The sequence below is a fragment of the Ostrea edulis genome, chromosome 8 (assembly GCF_947568905.1).
Source record: "Ostrea edulis chromosome 8, xbOstEdul1.1, whole genome shotgun sequence".
NCBI lineage: Eukaryota > Metazoa > Mollusca > Bivalvia > Ostreida > Ostreidae > Ostrea > Ostrea edulis.
In genome coordinates, this window is record NC_079171.1 from 21632011 (window position 1) to 21649613 (window position 17603).

Sequence of the window (17603 nt, forward strand, 5' to 3'; positions counted from 1 at the left end):
TTCGTTTCGCATTTTACAGGTAACCATCCCATGAAATAAGGCTTGCAATTCTTATGAATATGACCTCTGAAAAATTTGTACACAGTAAAAAAAATCAGTTTTGGTTTTTTCTAGGATATATATAGACTTGTTCAAGTCTCTATGTTTAATAATCATTGCTCTCTTTAATACTTTTTATTAATGCCAAACACGGAAGGGGGGGGGGGTTAAAAACTCCCGTACGTTTCTGTCATCGATCTACATCGATCACGCTCTAGTGGAAAAAAAACAACAACCAGCGCATAGAAAGTATATGTAGTTTTGCGCTTTATAAATGAATAATAATAATAACCACGGTGAGTTGAAGTGAGAGATAAAAACTTCCAAATAATATTACATTTTAACGTTTTAATGTTCACTTTCATTTCTGAATAAACAGTAGAAAAGGTATACAGAGTGTTATTTATACTCGTATGTTTTACTTGCGAATCGGTTAGTTTCAATATATATCATATTTAGTTTTGAAGGGGTGGTCTCGTGAAAACCGTGTGACTTTAGATTTTTTTGTCAGATGTTGAACTTTTGATCTAATGATATTGTTATTCATATGCGGAAATCTTGATTTGTATTCGATAATCTTGATATCTATATGCGGACGGAAATTTTGATTTATATGTGAGAAATCTTGATATCTATATGCGGACGGAAATTTTGATTTATATGTGAGAAATCTTGATATCTATATGCGGACGGAAATTTTGATTTATATGTGAGAAATCTTGATATTCATATGCGAATTTTTTTTATTTTACTCTACGAGAGAGAGAGAGAGAGAGAGAGAGAGAGAGAGAGAGAGAGGGGCTTCCTCTACTCTTCTGGAGTACCAACGCATGTGGGCGAAATATTCCAGGGGCAATCGCTCACACCCGCCAGAGATCACCTGGGTCCTAAATACAACAGTGAGGTTGTTCAACACGTCACTGATACTCTAACAAGATTTTGACATTCAATTCATTTAATATGTGACTTATGTATATATCTTTCATTCATTGGAAGGGGGGGGGGTACATAAGATCTAACACGCTATATATATCCACCGTTCTGGTGCCTGTGCTCACATCCAACTCCTAGGGAATGCTACAGGCTGGTGCATGTTGGAAACTGTAGGAGGGTCCACAGTTTGCTCTGTACTTGCTCTTTAAACCAGGTAGCACGCAGGAGACAGTTGAGATGCGCAGAGATCTCTTCCCCCTTAGATGATCACCCGTTCAGGTCCAGGCACCCATGTCCACATAAGGCCCCCTGTGTTGCCCCTACGTTGGTAGTCAAACTGGCCGCCTCCCCAGTTCCCCACAAAAAATTGCACGCGACCCTTTCCGCCATATATGTAAATTTGCACCCTGTTTCTGATTACGATTAATACATATTCAAATTTGTATCACACTTGTTAATCCAGCTAGGTAAGCAGCCTATGGGGGATTACAGGGCAGCCACCCAAGCTTCGACATAGCTACTGGGTTTATTCAGCATATTAGGGCAAGGTCAACTATTCAATTCAGGCAGTAGGCCAAATGTCTCACGGCTGGTAGTGCTGTATATTTATTAAAGTTTAATTTTAGCAGAGTAGCTCCTCTAGTTAAATTTAAGACATCCGAGGTCAGGTCATGGTCAATGAAGTTAATTCTTTTATCAATTTTTGAAATTATGCATTTCACCTACAATCAATATGACTAAATTCATGCGTACATCTAGCATGTGTACATCAACATTATCAAATACGAATCAAATATTATGGAATATAAATCGAGATTTATATAATTATCGAATATAAATAACAAGGTTACCAAATGTAAATAAATAACAAGATTATCGAATATAAATCAAAATTTTCGCATATAAATATTAAGATTATCGAATATAATTAAAATTTTGTCATATATGAATAACAAGATTATCGAATATGATTAAAGAGTTTCGTATATAAATCAAGATTTGTATAATATTGCAACGTTTTACACACCGTAAGTGTATCTGTTCAATGCTGAATTTTTATATGCATACATACAGTACATCGTCGCAAACCACGGGTTATTGTTTCATTCTATTTCACAAACGTATGTGAAATAGAATGAAACAATAACCCGTGGTTTGCGACGATGACATACAGTAGTACATGCAACAAAATGTAGTCTGTACAATTGTCATTTGATAAAGTCAATTAAAGTATATGTACCAGATCTAGAGTAAAACATATCTATGAGATACACATGCAATAGCTTAAATACCTTGTATACTATTTTTAAAAATCATTTTAATTTAGATAATTCAAAAATAATAAAAGCAACATTTTACGTTTTAGCTAGACGTAGGTTGTGTACATTGACGTCGCGTCATTGCGCGACAAAATCACATGGGACATTTATTTGGACATTAAGTATCTTTTCGTTTTCCTAAATGGACGCGGGATAAAATGAAATGTTGTATATTCTATATAGTAAATTTTATGTACTTTCTGTAAGTTATATTCATTAAAATATTCGCGTTGGAATAATGCTTAGAAATAAGACATAAAATGGTAGAATTGTTTAAAAAGCGCGGTATTTGTAGAAAAAGGACATTTCACTGGACACCGATAAAATCAATCTACTTCATGGATATACTCAGAATTTTATAATACTGGTATACATTGTGCTCCACGATACATTTTACAATACTTCATTATCATTTAATGATGTCTAGATTTCTCTGACCCAGGAATCTAATATTTTCCTAAAATCTACAGTGGATCAAAAACAAGTATTTTTAAGTGTTGTTTTTTTTTTACCCTTTATTGAATAATCTTTGTAAAATTGCATGTGCAAAAGTAAAGATGCTTTGAAAATTCAATTACAAAATTAAACATTTCACTGGTTTGTTAAGGTACTCACTACACTAAAGCTTTATGACCCTATGTTACAAGATGGCGATTTAAATGTTTTGGGAAAGTATTTGTATCGATCGATTTATTCGTCTATAACACGGTAGCTAAGTGGTTAATTAATAAAGCATTGGACAAGAGACAGACAGACAGAGAGAGAGAGAGAGAGAGAGCATTGGGCTGGTGAACTACAGATCTTGAGCTCAAATCCACCAGTCTTTTGTTCATGTGTTGAAATACACACTTATTGTATATCTTCTGGATCTTTTTTAAAATATTAAATCAATTTGTACTGATTTGAGAAACTATTTCCCGGTGTAGTGAGCCACCTTAAATGTAAACATAAAAAGACTCCAGTCTTTGTTTACATAACGCAGAATGAAGGCTAAAATATTGCTTTTATTCCTGCATCCAGAAGGTTAAAATTTTGGCTGTCAACACAGATTTAGTCATACTTTTCATGTTTAACATTAAAAAAAAAATGAAAACAAAATTTTCAAAAGAAAAAACAAAAACGTAAACGTCCTGCTTGAGAATTTTTCACTTGTATGGAGACGTCACCATTGCCAGTGAAGGGCTGCAAAATTTAGGTCTATGCTCGGTGCTTATGCCCCTTTGAGCAGGTGTGGATTAATATTGTGTCACACATTTAGGTAATGTCATATAACTGTAAACAATGTCTCTAGAGGATTTGGGTGTTGCTCAACCGGAAATTTAATAAATTAATGCATAAGATTGGGTCATACTTCTTTTTGGACTAGAACATCCAGGACTGAACTTTCTTAAGGTCGAGATGTCTGTTAACCGTTTATTCGTATTTACCTGTCAAAGTCTTTTTGACGCTTAAGGTATAGGAGAAAGTACTTTGACTTCAGAATGAATGTGATTGTCAGAGGGAGAATGATGGACCGAAGCATGCATTTTGTAAAATGATTCTTGTGTTGTTAAATCTTCGAGAATCTTGTTGGAGATGTCTGATTCGGTTCACGAAACAACTTAGCATCATCTAGCAGTAGCAGATTTCACCGTAAGCACTTAATTAACACTAATTTTAATATATTGTAAACAAATTGTAACTGTAAGCTAGGCTATTCCAAAATTCCACAACATATCAGAGGAACCGATAATTTAGCCTGTACATAATGATAAGAGTAGGGGTATATACCACACACCCCTAATAAAAGCACTGGGATTACTGAATCAGAATGACAATTGGGGTGGGTGACGATAAAAGCAGAATTTTCGAATTATTTTGAAGCGAAGTTTTGAGTAAGAAATGGTGCCATTCCTTTTGGGTTATTTTTTTCATTGGGGATGGTACCATAAGGCGTACTATTATTATTACAGACAAAAATACCGGTTCCTGTGAATATTCACACCTGACGACCTGTAAAGGGTTGTCAATAGTGAATATGAACAGCTGCATGTAAATAAGTTAGTGTTCTAACTGCATAATTTAATACCGTTCAATTTTATTCTGATATTTTTGTGATAATTGCATAATTTAATACCGTTCAATTTTATTCTGATATTTTTGTGATAGGGTTATATGTATACATTTAAAATTGCATGGGAAAGAGTTTAGTAATGCAGAGCTCTAATATAATTTAATTTCTCATGTTGTTTAGACATTTATCCATTAACACATGTATAGGTCTACATAATTTAGGAGTGTAATTACTAGATATAAAGTTAATGTCATTCCTTAGCTTGCAAGTACATTCTTAAGAATCATGACAAACAACACTCTTTAAGATACAATTTTCTGCTTTATTACTGTATTCATGGGATAAAAGTCCCCATCCTGTGTTTTATTTGGGATATTTATTCCCATTCATGCTCAAATAGGATATTCACTGCCATTTCATGTTCATTATGGGACATTTCCTCCTATGGGACATTGTATCCCATTTTAAATTTAAATACGGGAGTTAAAATCCTATGGGAGAAATTATATTTTTTCTCCCATGGGATTTTTGGTGGGAGTGAAAATCCCCCAAGTGGGATTAAAAATCCCTCCAAAATCCCATGGGATTTTTTGATTTCAGGTGAAATATCTTAAAAACTACAATAGTTACAAGTGTAAATGTTGGTGCATGTCTTGTGGACATAAAATCCCATCTTTTTTTGTAAAGGGTTTATTTGTATCCTTAATAAAAGGGTTGGCGAAAGTCCGGATTTTTGTCGTGTCCGGAGTTAAATGTCGCACTGTTAAAGATAAAAAGTTATTATATATACATTTAGTAAATAATACATGTGTGTAATAAAGTATATTATCAATTTAGAAAATAAAACCGTGTTATTATTAATGTGAAGTATGGGCATTCTAGGTAGGGGAGCACATCTTATTTATTTTCTTAATGAAAGTACAGAATTTTCTATAAAAAATGTATTTGCTGTTAGATATGATTTGTTTAAAAGTAAAAATATTTTTAATTCTTATTTGTTTAGGTGATAAAAATTTCATTATTTGTTCCTGCATTGCATTGCAGTTGAATAGATAATGAAATGTATCCCCAATCTCTTGTAAATTACAGTATGTACATATTCTATCTTTTCTTGGTTTGTTAATCCAACGCCCACTTGCAATCGGTAGATGGTAATTGCATGTTTGAAATCTACAAAATCTAATCGCATCATTTTTTGATAATACATTAAGATAATTCTCAAATTTCAGTTCTTCTTTATAAATTCTGTAGTTTAATGCTTTCGGTGAAATTTGAAGCGAAGAGTGCCAATTTTGTTTAAATGATCAATTAATGTTAGTTTCACTTTAGTTTTTAACCACCTTGCATTACATGATAAAACCAAATGTTAGAAAGTCCACAAGAGTTCAAAATATTTTTAATATTTTCAATTCAAACGTTTTCCCTTTTATTTTTTAAATTATGATAAATCCTAATTTATAAAACGAATTTGCAACCTTTGTTTCTTTTCCACTAATTGATTTTGACCTGTAGGCTATCATCGTTTTAATTTGGATTCCCATGGGGTATCGACAAAGTTCACCATATATCATGACATTTGATGTTGACTGTTTTAAATGTAGTTAAAGCTTGCAAAACTTGAGATGAATTCATTCTATAATTGCATTATTGGAAAATCCCCAGACTTACAGAAAGAGAGAGGGTGTGTGTGGGGGGGGGGGGGGGGGGGATATGTGCGCTGAGGATGCGAGATAATGTGTGGTGAAAATTAAAACAATTACCGTATATCGGGGTCTTTTGCTGTTTCTTGCTTTCGTGGAAGTGATTATACTTGTTGCTTATTCTAGTAAAAAAATATATATCATTTTGTGTGACGAGCAGATATCTTGTACTTGAGTCTAAATTTGATGCGATATCACCGAAGTGAACAGGATGTAAAATGTAGCTTCTTATTATCGATAAAACGTTTTGTTTGGAAAACACACTTCCTTCCCGTTACTCTATTGTTGCTCTCGTCCTGAATGCCGAGGAATATCGCACAAGAGATCACACAAGTGAAATGAATGAAAGTTAAAGGCGAGCTCCACGACATACTGGTTTTCAATATGTTATTCACTACAACTTTCAGCACTGTAGAAACCGTATTTAGAAAGATTTCGAGGGTTTAATCCCCCTTTCTGGGATATCTATGAAGGTTTTAGCTTACAGGCTTACAATGTCTTCGTATCTCACATATATTTAATTCTATTAGTAAAAAACAATATTAAAATCAATGCATTTTTTCATATAAAATCATGGAATTTCCGCCGAACCACTAAAATGTTGACAAAAAGAAAAGGAAACTAATGATTTCTCTTTTGTCCAGACTTCATATTCCTACTTAAAGGGAGGAGGGTTCCGTTCGTCCTTTAATTCACCAGTTCATTAAAGGTTACATTTTTTACCATTCATTACTATGAGTGATATTAATGAAAATCTCGTCACCCAAGAAATATTACCTACTATCATGCAATAAATTGCTTATTTACCAAAACAAAACAACAATATAAAATTGCGAAACAGTTCCGGATTTGTGCGTGTACTATTTGTGGCTGTGGTCGTCATAACAGTAGCAATGTCAACGTATTAGAATGTACAAGCATCGAAATGGCATACATGTAATTCTCTCTGAATGATGATTACTTGGTGTATCCGCTAAAATCTGTTGATTACACTGCATCAGAAACTTGTAATCCCACCCCGGTCCCGCGTTTAAACAAACGTTTACATGCACGCCTTACGGGATATGAATCGGACGTATTGTATTGTGTCACAATAAAATGCGTTTACCTTGATGTAGAAGTTAATGGAAAATGCAAGAGGCTTCCAAAAGGCTGGGGTATGATGAGAAAATATGATGTTTTCGGGAAAATATGAAGTTGTAATCTCCCATGCACGTACATTTGTATCTGTATAGACTGATCAGATACATATGACATATTGTAAAGAATTAACCTATGCTATTATTGTTTATCAATGGTCGTACTTCTGATGTATTTTTGTACATTTTGTCCATATTTTACTTTAATGATGATAATGACACATGTATACTTTTCTAAAATACTCATTTACTGAATATGATTTTGAATCAACTGATTATCTTTTTAGTAAATCTAAGCAGAAAAAAAGGAACAGTAGCTTCTCAAAGCTCCACACACGAGGGGGCATTTCCAGCGAGTAAATCCATTGACGGAAATAAAGGCCAGACATACAGAGAGTGTTCACAAACAGCTCTAGGACACTCCATAGCGTGGTTCCAAGTCGACCTTGGAGGCGAATATAGTTTGGAATCTGTGAAAATATACTACAGAAATGAGAGTAAGGCGGTCTAGATAGATTACTATGATGCAGTGTATTTTACATGTAAATTTTCACAATTCTTCTATTTCTACGATATCGTACGTTGTTATATATGTTAAGTTAATACAACAGTGTAACTAATAATCAATTGAATGTTTATGTGTCTAGGTGGTTTAAAGAATTATCTGGTATTTGGGGATTTCTTTTAGAAAAAAATATACAGGAACGATCGCGACTTGGACATGATCAACTAATGACTGTTTACTACATGATAAACGATGTGAGATACAAAATATTTTTTTCTTACACAGCTAATTGGCCTCCATACCGATTTCGCCAGTTCTACTTAGATGTATCAAACAAATCGGCGGACACCACTACAACCTTAACGTCACAGAGAAAACGCTGTTACAAGGACAACACAACCGCCCCGGCCACGCCTCCAGCCGTGATTGACATTCCTTGTAAAGAGACGGCGAGATACGTCATCGTGCAGACCACGTATGATGCCCCCGAAGATAATATCTTGAAAGAGATTGGAGCTGTGCTGGAGATTTGTGAGATAGAAATGTATGGTAATGTGAACTCTAAAAATTCAAATTGACATATATAGTTTAATAACACAGGCTCTCGACGTTTTAAACTTGTGCAATAAAAAATATCTTCCTGTAAAGAAACTATTCACAAGGTATACCACGCCGCCATCTTGGTTTTCTTTTCTACCTGCTGTGCACATCGCTTGAAAAATTCGATATTATATGATAATTAGGACCCTGCCATTTAGAGCTCGCATCGTCATGGTGAATTGGAAATAATTATAAAGTCCATTCATCGGTTATAATTATCCGTTAAACATCGTTTACTTCTTCTCAAATGCGAAAAATCTGTAAAGGGAGGACGAAGGTCGACAATATCATGCAAATGAGAATTCCCTTGCTGATGTACCCTCTGAGCGGGGATTGCAAGATAGTGTTGCAGCCCTGCAAACAATAAAATTCGGGCACAATTGTGTGGTTTTGGTACAGACTGGCACGGGGAAAGAAGAACGCACGTAACTCTGGATACCGCTATATTTTAACTCGTAACTCGTATATTAAAAAAAAAACTCTACAGTTATGCTAATGAGATTTTTTCAGTGCAAAGTAGAAATTAAGAATTCATTAGTAATCGATTGTTAATTTTAATACTAGTGTTAATTGATTAATTGCCCCTAAATTACAACTCCTTGTGATTCGGGGTAGAAATTATGTTCTTTGAAATCAGGCTTTAAAACATCATATATTTTAAAACGCTTATTGATATAAATATATGACCATTTAATTCGTCAAATTATTGTACAATATTGAGTAAAAAAATATTAATCTTCATTTTTCATAGCTTAACCTCATTTGCAATTGATCAAAGAATGAGCATTTTCGCAGTGTTTGTAAACACATGCTCTCACCGTGAAACAGCAAAGGTTTTGGTGTAAATATACTACATGACAATTTATAATAAGGAATTTGTGTTTCACAGGGGGGGGGGTGTATATTCCATACAATACTTTTGTTCGAATTTCATAAGTAAATCCATGGTAATGCAAATGTTCATGACCCTTACCCCCTCCCCCATTTTGTCATTCTTTGCTACAACACTGAAAATTCACATAAGCAGGACATGCTATTTGGATGTATAAATGCCACTGTGAACGTTTGAGAGTATGGCACTGCGTACATGTGTGTGGTTGTCAATTGTGAACTTTTCTTATTTCGTGTGACATTTTCTTTGAACTAATTTTAATACAACAAATGCTTGAATAAGTGAAGTTATCATATTTAACGTTGTAAAAAATGAATAAAGTTTATACCAATATAATTCTTCAAGATCCATTACCTTGCTGTTCTATTCAAAATTCATTGCTTATTATAATATTTACTCTCTTTTTTTAACTTTGTCGACCATGAAACCCGTAAAATCTACAATAAGAAACAAATAAACATGAGAGTGTTATACACAAATCTAAACAGCAGTTGTTTTGTTAAACGAACCCCATAATAAATCACCTAAACCGATAATGATGACACAATGTTTACTCATACGAATAATACTGATTATAACATACTGTAGGGGCCGTAAAATATAACGGTCACGAAAAAGTATGACTGACAAACGAGAGTTGGCATTAAATGCCAGAATACGGAAACACATGAAATAAAAGACATAAATTTTGTAACCCGGATAAAAACGGGTCTGATAATAATGGAAGGTGTTCCTTCACAAGTGTCAGATTTGAAATAGTTTCTTTCAGTAAAAGCCCGACTCTATGTATATTTTGGCGCTAAAACCGATCCTCTCTGTGCACATTCGGTGTACAGCCTCTATATTGTAATTACATGTAACTTCCGGTCTGATTCTAGGCACAGTATGTCCGACTTCCCACCAAGAAATCTCTTCAGATTTTCACCCCCGGTAAATCTCAGTGTGTTTGTTATTCGATACAATTTCTATGCTGTTGTGATTCCGTTTTCATATACATATACGTATGTTATTTTATGACCGTGCTTTCATCCGGAAAGTCTCGTGGGGATCCGGTTAGAATAGGTCCTCAGTACCCCTTGCTTGTCGTACGAGGCGACTAAATGGGGCGGTCCTTCGGATGAGACCGCAAAACCCGAGGTCCCGTGTCACAGCAGGTGTGGCACGATAAAGATACCTCCCTGCTCAAAAGCCGTAAGCGCCAAACATACGTCTATATTTTGCAGCCCTTCACCGGCAATGGTGACGTCTCCATATGAGTGAAATATTCTCGAGAGGGACGTTAAACAATATCTAATCAATCATCCAGAAATATGGTGTGTGTAGAAGGCTTCATCACGTGAAATCATATAGTGAAAGAGGGGGGTCACTTTATAATATGTTCCCGTATTGGTACATGTGATAATTAGAAAATTATTTATTTTCAAAAATAATCAAATTTGAAAAGCATTCAGAAAAATCCGGATATTTTGCACAATGTTGCATTTATTAACATATTATCAAAATATTACTCCATATCTAAATATACGATAACTCATTGTGCAAACAAAAACTCAAAATATATATGGAAGTTTTAAAGATATTGAAATGTTTTTGAGTTGGCCATGCTGTGATTGACGAAATCAGTAACATGGTTAGATGTATTGTATCGAGTCACTAAAACGTGATCTCCACTGCGATTTCATTAGGTGAATGTACGAAAAGATCTAACTTTTAATTTTGATTCGACAATGTCAACATACAAGGTATAATTAGGTCAAGATGCAAAAGTGAAGATAATGAACAGTAATGAATCTCATAAATCCTCTAAACATATAAAAGGAGGGCAAACATCAGGGGCGGATCCAGGAATTGCGGTTACGAGTTCGCTACTTTATAAGGCGACCCCCAGTGGGTCCAGGGCGAAGCCCTGGGGGAGGGGGGGGGCAGGTGGCGAAGCCCCGAAAGCTCCTGTATTTAACAGATTTTTTAGGGCTTAAAATATGTCTCCTATTTAGTCATTTGTACTATTTTCTATCATTTTTAATAAGGTGAAATTAATAAAATGATGCAAATTTTGAGGGTTTTTGAAAAATAAGTTCTCCCAATAAAGTAATTCTAGAAATCAAAAGATTTTGTCATTTCCTTCTCCGGGACTGGAAGAAATTATTGCTTTTTTGACCGTTTAGAACATTTTCTAAACAAGATACCACGATTTACTTTAAATTTGAGAATGTTATGGGGGGGGGGGGCGCCCTTAGATCCGCCACTGAACATGGACCCTTGGGCATAACAGAGGTGGGATCGGAAGCCTAGGAGGATGTAATATCTCTGCTGACCGGCCACAACCACCGTGAGCCTTTTATACTCATTAAGCAAACGAAGTAATACGCAGTCAAAATCATTAGTTAAAGGGGCATGGATACGATTTGAGCAGAACATTTTCAAATTTTAAATTTCCATTTTTATTGTTTACAATGCTTAACGAAAGCATTCCTAATGGTCAACCAAAGTCAGTTGTTGAGGTATAAGTGAGATACAGCACTCACAATTCTTTGTTATGTAAACAAGGCTCGTACCATGTGTTTTGTCCCCCACCGCTCAACGGAATTTGTTTATACTTTGTAGGATTGTTAGTCACCATGTAAAAATAAATAAACATTTCGAATCACTTATGAGAACAGTTCGGAAGCGTCCTTTTCCTCTTACACCAGCATATTTTTTTTGCAACATGCTAGTTATGCAATACTATAAGCATAAAGAAGACAAAATGCATGTAATATTGTATACTTTGAAAACATGAGATGTGTCCTTTAAGTTTCATTTAGAGTATTGGCAATATGATGAATTTCCTTGTATTGTTTAGGCTGCAGTGTAGGGAGATATGGAGAATCATGTTCACGTTGTCAAGGTTGTTCAACATGTGACATCATTAGTGGGGCGTGTCGTAAGTATCTGAAATTTACATCATTTGTACTTGACCACTACACACAATGTATCACATTGAAGTAGAGGTGCTAGTGCATCACTATAGACGGGCAGAACGATTAACAAAAAAACAAACAACAACAACAAGATACAAGAAATGTAATCTATCTAAACTCAACGCGAATCAATAAACATAATGGTAGTAATATACATAGCACTCAAAGATAGATAAAGTAACAATTTATTCTTAATATCATGACATTGGAATTTTGACAGCTTGCAGTGATACCTGTGTAAATGCTGCATGCAATCCATCTAATGGATACTGTACCGAGGGCTGTATCACGGGGTACTGGGGAAATACGTGTAAGTCACAGTGTAACCAACACTGCATATGAAACACGTGCGAACAAGGAAACGGGATATGTACCACTGGCTGTGCTGACTTTTATTATGGATACACATGTGAGCACCAGTGTGACCCCCAGTGTCGTCCCCGGACTTGTGACAGGATCACTGGAGCGTGTAGTGACTGTAATGCTGGATATCACGGTCTATTCTGTAACAGAGCATGTCGTCCTAACTGTAAGTCAGGAACATGTGATGCACACAACGGACATTGCATTGGGGGTTGTAAAACAAACTGGACAGGAGATCTCTGTGACAGTAAGTTAACTCAAATATTTTTAATTCTGCATTTTAAAATGTTAAATAAGAACAGTCGTGTACATAATAGAAAAGGATTGTACTGATACAATAAAAGATTAAAAAATTATACAATTATTTTATCGGGGTTGTTTTGAGGGGTGCTATTACAAAGAAAAATATTGCGTTTATTCATTTACTTATGTTAGCACACTTTTCAACTTTTAACTATAGGATGTGACGTATTACACTTCGGACCTACTTGTTCTAAAGAGTTCGGTGTACACTGTAGGGGACGGGTGTGTAATGACGTCACTGGCTCCTGTACTAATGGATGCGAAACCGGTTACTACAAAGACACGTGTAATGCAGCATGCAACCCAGACTGTCAAAACGGATGCAACAGGAAATCTGGGTATTGTAGTTATGGTTGTATCGATGGAAAGTTTGGAGTGGCATGTCGGAGTATTTGTGGTGCTGGTTGTACATCGAAGAGATGCGAACGAATCACAGGGAATTGTAGTTGTAAAAGGGGATGGCAAGGAAAACGATGTACTGGTAATAACATACGTATTTACTATTTGGATATGTTTGCATATTGTTTTATATCTCATTCGAGAATTTAACTCGTATAGAGGCGTGATCATCTTTATAGGTTTTAAAAGTGTTACCAATTTTGATGCAGACATGATCTTCAGGACGTACCAGTGATGTTTCATATCGTATTATCGCCTGCTGTGGCCTCCAATTTCTTAAAGTTTCCATCCACAAATTTCGCTTCTAATCTTCGATGCGAGTCCAAGGAAAAATCGGTACAGGGATTTAGAATCCTATACAATCTTCATATTACAACGCGAGTATCCTATCTTGAGTTATTCATTTGATTATATATATATATATATATATATATATATATATATATATATAGGATCCACGATGCGGTATTTGCCAATTTATACAAACCGGCCACTCCATAACTTTCAAAAACGGAATGAACTTCAAAGTAAATTCAACTATGACGTGTAAATCTAAAAATCTACTTTATTGTACGACGTGCCCTACATGTGGGGAAAACTATTTAGGACAAACAGGAACCAAATTGGCTGACCGTGTTCGTGTACATAAACAACAGATCAGAGATCCTACAATAAGAAACACACCGTGTAGCGGACATTTTGATTCGTGCGGGGAAGGCAGTTTTTATATTTTCCAATTTTACAAAGTAAAAGAGGAAAAGAACAATACGGGACTTTCGAAATACGGATCCACTCTGACTTTTATCGCGCGTTGAACGTAATTTGTAGGGCATGTTACTTCCGGGTTACAATAACAACTAAGTAAACAAGCATGGAATACTTCAATTTGCTGTAAAATTCCTGCATTCAATTACTATTTTTGAAAGAATGGAATCACTATAACCATTCATAGGAAAATGCATTTGATTGAATTGTGTGAGTTGGCGAGGGAAGTAAATCTAAGGAGTATCTTTAGGATATTGGTAAAACTTCACGCCTTGCATCCAATGATACGCATCTAAATGACATTTTCCCTTCCATCTAATTTACACCCAGGTACTAAGCACCAATAGTGACTTGAATCGTCATCGAAGGACTGCGCAGAGCTCTTTACGGACCGTCTGCTAGCGCAACACCATTTGTATCGTTGTAAACTTTGCCCTACAATTGGTTATTATCACGTGACGGTGGTGTATAAAAGTCAAATATAATCGGTCGTTCCGGCACATCCCGAAAGTTCCGTATTACGCAAAGCCAAGGAAAACTATTTCATAAAACTGTTTAAGCCGAAACTAAACTGTTAATATTTTACTTCATGTTATTTAACATGTACATTTTACATAGAATGTCTCCTTTAATGTACAGGAAGTTTGAAATATGTCTGTATTTTTTAAAAGTGCCTAACATTAACATTGTATAATGTTCTGACGTCACAATTATGACTGTATTATGTTTAACGTTGCCCACATAACGTCACGAGCATGACGTCATAATGGAACTTGTTTACACTGTTTAAAAATCTACTGACGAGCCCGCAGGGCGAAAGCGCTATAGATAAAAATTTGAGCATTGGATTTGATTTTTTTTACTTTATTCTACCCCGATACCAAGAAAAAAGAATTTATTAAATATATATATATATATATATATATATATATATATATATATATATATATATATTCATTTGCGGTTTTTTTAGTTTGTTTATTAAATACCTATGGGTGAGCCTTCTCGCTCGTTCCACGCCACTTGTTTATAGGGCTTGTTCTTACAAGAAATCTCGATGGAACAGTTACTTAATGTTTTACAACTTATTTTGTGTCATTGTTTGGAATTTCTAATCGTTTCCTTCTGTAAATCATATTCCCCTTGGCCATCTGGACTAGAGTAGGTCCTCGGTACTGGGCAGTCCTTCGGATGAGACCGTAAAACCCAGGTCCCTGTCACAATAAGTGAGGTACGATCAAGATTCCTCCCTGTTCAAGGCCGTAAGTGCCAAGCATAGACCTAAATTTTGCGGCCCTTCCCCGTGACGTCTCCATATGATTGAAATATCCTATTAAACAATATAAAACCAACCAAATGTCAGTCATGTTATGGGTCAGGACTATATATACTTGGATACTTTAAATTGGAGTAATATATACCATATGTAGTGAAAGGTTCCTTTATTTTTTAAGAATGCAGTCCAACGTTCTATGGCGCGTCCTGCGAGGAGGAGTGTAGTCCTCATTGTTATAACGGGACGTGTTACGTAAACAATGGGTCCTGTATTGACGGGTGTACTAGAGACTATACGGGTGAAAATTGTACACAAGGTGAGAAGAATACCAATTGTTTCAGGCAGCCTTGCATGCTAAATATTTGATTAATGCTTCTCAAAACTTTTATATCTATGCTTCATACATTCGTCTTTCTATTTCATCTGGGACGAGTTTGTACACGTCAATTATATGATACCCTTTAGTAAAGATATGTACCACTGATGCATCTGTTTGTCTTTTATCTGACATACATGTATATTTTGTATCTGTTAGTCTATTATGAGCATATGCCGATGTAAAATTGTATCAGATTGTTTTGAGGCTGAAAACAGTCTGATGATTTTACATATAGAATTATATTCGGCATACATAGTCATTTGAATACTATTCAAAAGTTATGTGGAATAGTCCAATACTAACACAATATGACTTCAAGTATCATAGTTTTCTACTTGAAACCATCTAATAAATAGACAAAGTAAAGGGAGAAGTTTTCTTTCTTTTGGCATCAAAAACTTAACACTTCTGTTTTCATCTGTTTAGTAAAGAAATCTTGTGACTTCTAGAACAGTTTCAGATAATTACATGAAGTGACTGATATTGATGCGACACAGTGTAGGATGATATCATCACCATGGAGGACTGGGTTGAATTAAATGTAAAATTTGTACATGTACAGATTCTTAATCAGAAATAGATGTAGATTCGCTTATAAACATTGCTGCACCGAAACATCGAGCAGCAAAAACTCTATTGTTAATGTTAGTGTTGGCGAAAGGGTGATGTGAAAATGATATTTTCTGCATGAATTTGTTTCATTTTAACAACATGAATTGCTTGCATTTGCTTACCCTGAATTTGTAACTTTTGATATATTGTTTAATTTCTGATAATAGTAAACTTTGGTTTCACTCTATTTTGTTATCGCTGCAGTTCGATAATACATTTTGAAATGACAAATATTATTATCAAACTGCTCCAGGTATATTTTGGTCTACAAGAACAGAGGAATGACATCACAGCAATGTTTTAGTAGTATCGTTTCAAACACGAAATATACAAAACGATTGTACTGGTCTAAATGGAGTTGATACGAAGAAAGGATTGGTTTTGTATGATGCAATGTACATGTAAATTGTTAAATATGTACATATCATCCGATTTCGAATAAATACATGTACATCCAGATTTATAGAAGTAAAGGTGTCGTTTCCAACAAACTGCTCCTTGCCTCGGTACTACGTTTTCTACATGTATCTGAGTCAGTGTGACTGCGAGTTTCACCTGAATAATTAGTTGAACAATCTAAGATTTAAATTTCAGGTCTGTATGAAACTTCACCACAAGACCACGGAACCAACATTGCAATTGGTGCAGGAGTGGGAGCAAGCACCTTTGTTGCAATTGTAGCAGTTGTCGGAGTCGTTCTCCTTAGGTATGCATTTTGAATAAACAAAAACATTTAGAGACTTGTGTCCCTCGCACCTTTCTTGATTTAACGTGTGTAAATAAGCTGGATTAACAGGCCAATTATGTAGTAAAGCTCACACAAAACACGTGTTGCAAACTATGAACACATTTAATGAAGATGCTGGAAGTGACGTTTTACACAATACATTAACAGGCAATGTATAAAACACGGACTCGACTAGAGTCAGGTTCACATCAAGGATACTCAATCAACATCCCCTTTTCTTATAATAAAATTTACAATAACAATGTAGTAACAAAAAAAAAACATTGCCCATGATACAAAATCAAAATACAATTGACAGCTCGCTATGAATAGAAAACTCAGGGTCACAAATGTAAGCGAGAGCTTAATATCTGACATAGTCTTTGAGATAGACTGGCTCTTTAATTTCGCGTTTGGGTCTAGAGTTTACAGTTAATGGTTCGGATGTATGAGAAGGTTTAGACTCAATCTCAGGTGCAAATGTTGATTCTGGAATCATCTCAACAGGCTTGTCAGGTTGAGTGTTGGTTTCACAGCGACTTGGCACGGCTGAAATTTTAGCTCGTGGTGGAGTGACGTCGCGAATATGAACGTTAACCTTCGTCGGTCTTATGTGAACACGGTTCCGCCGATAAAATG

General features: G+C 35.3%; 2 protein-coding genes across 2 annotated transcripts in view; both read left to right on the forward strand.

Moving 5' to 3' along the window:
• The window catches only part of LOC125661175 (uncharacterized), a 26999-nt gene extending 14512 nt beyond the window's left edge, over positions 1-12487 (forward strand). Inside the window, exons 2-5 of the mRNA XM_056147150.1 lie at positions 7471-7680; positions 7974-8237; positions 12023-12103; positions 12361-12487. Coding sequence (XP_056003125.1) covers positions 7471-7680; positions 7974-8237; positions 12023-12103; positions 12361-12482 — 677 coding nt within the window. The 3' untranslated portion in view covers positions 12483-12487. The remainder of the gene's footprint in view (positions 1-7470; positions 7681-7973; positions 8238-12022; positions 12104-12360) is intronic.
• Positions 12486-17603, forward strand: part of LOC125662929 (multiple epidermal growth factor-like domains protein 10) — a gene marked incomplete at its 5' end in the record, with an annotated part of 15676 nt that continues 10558 nt past the window's right edge. The window contains 4 exons of the mRNA XM_056147496.1: positions 12486-12750; positions 12964-13287; positions 15425-15562; positions 16832-16943. Of these exons, the coding sequence (XP_056003471.1) occupies positions 12486-12750; positions 12964-13287; positions 15425-15562; positions 16832-16943 (839 nt within the window). The remainder of the gene's footprint in view (positions 12751-12963; positions 13288-15424; positions 15563-16831; positions 16944-17603) is intronic.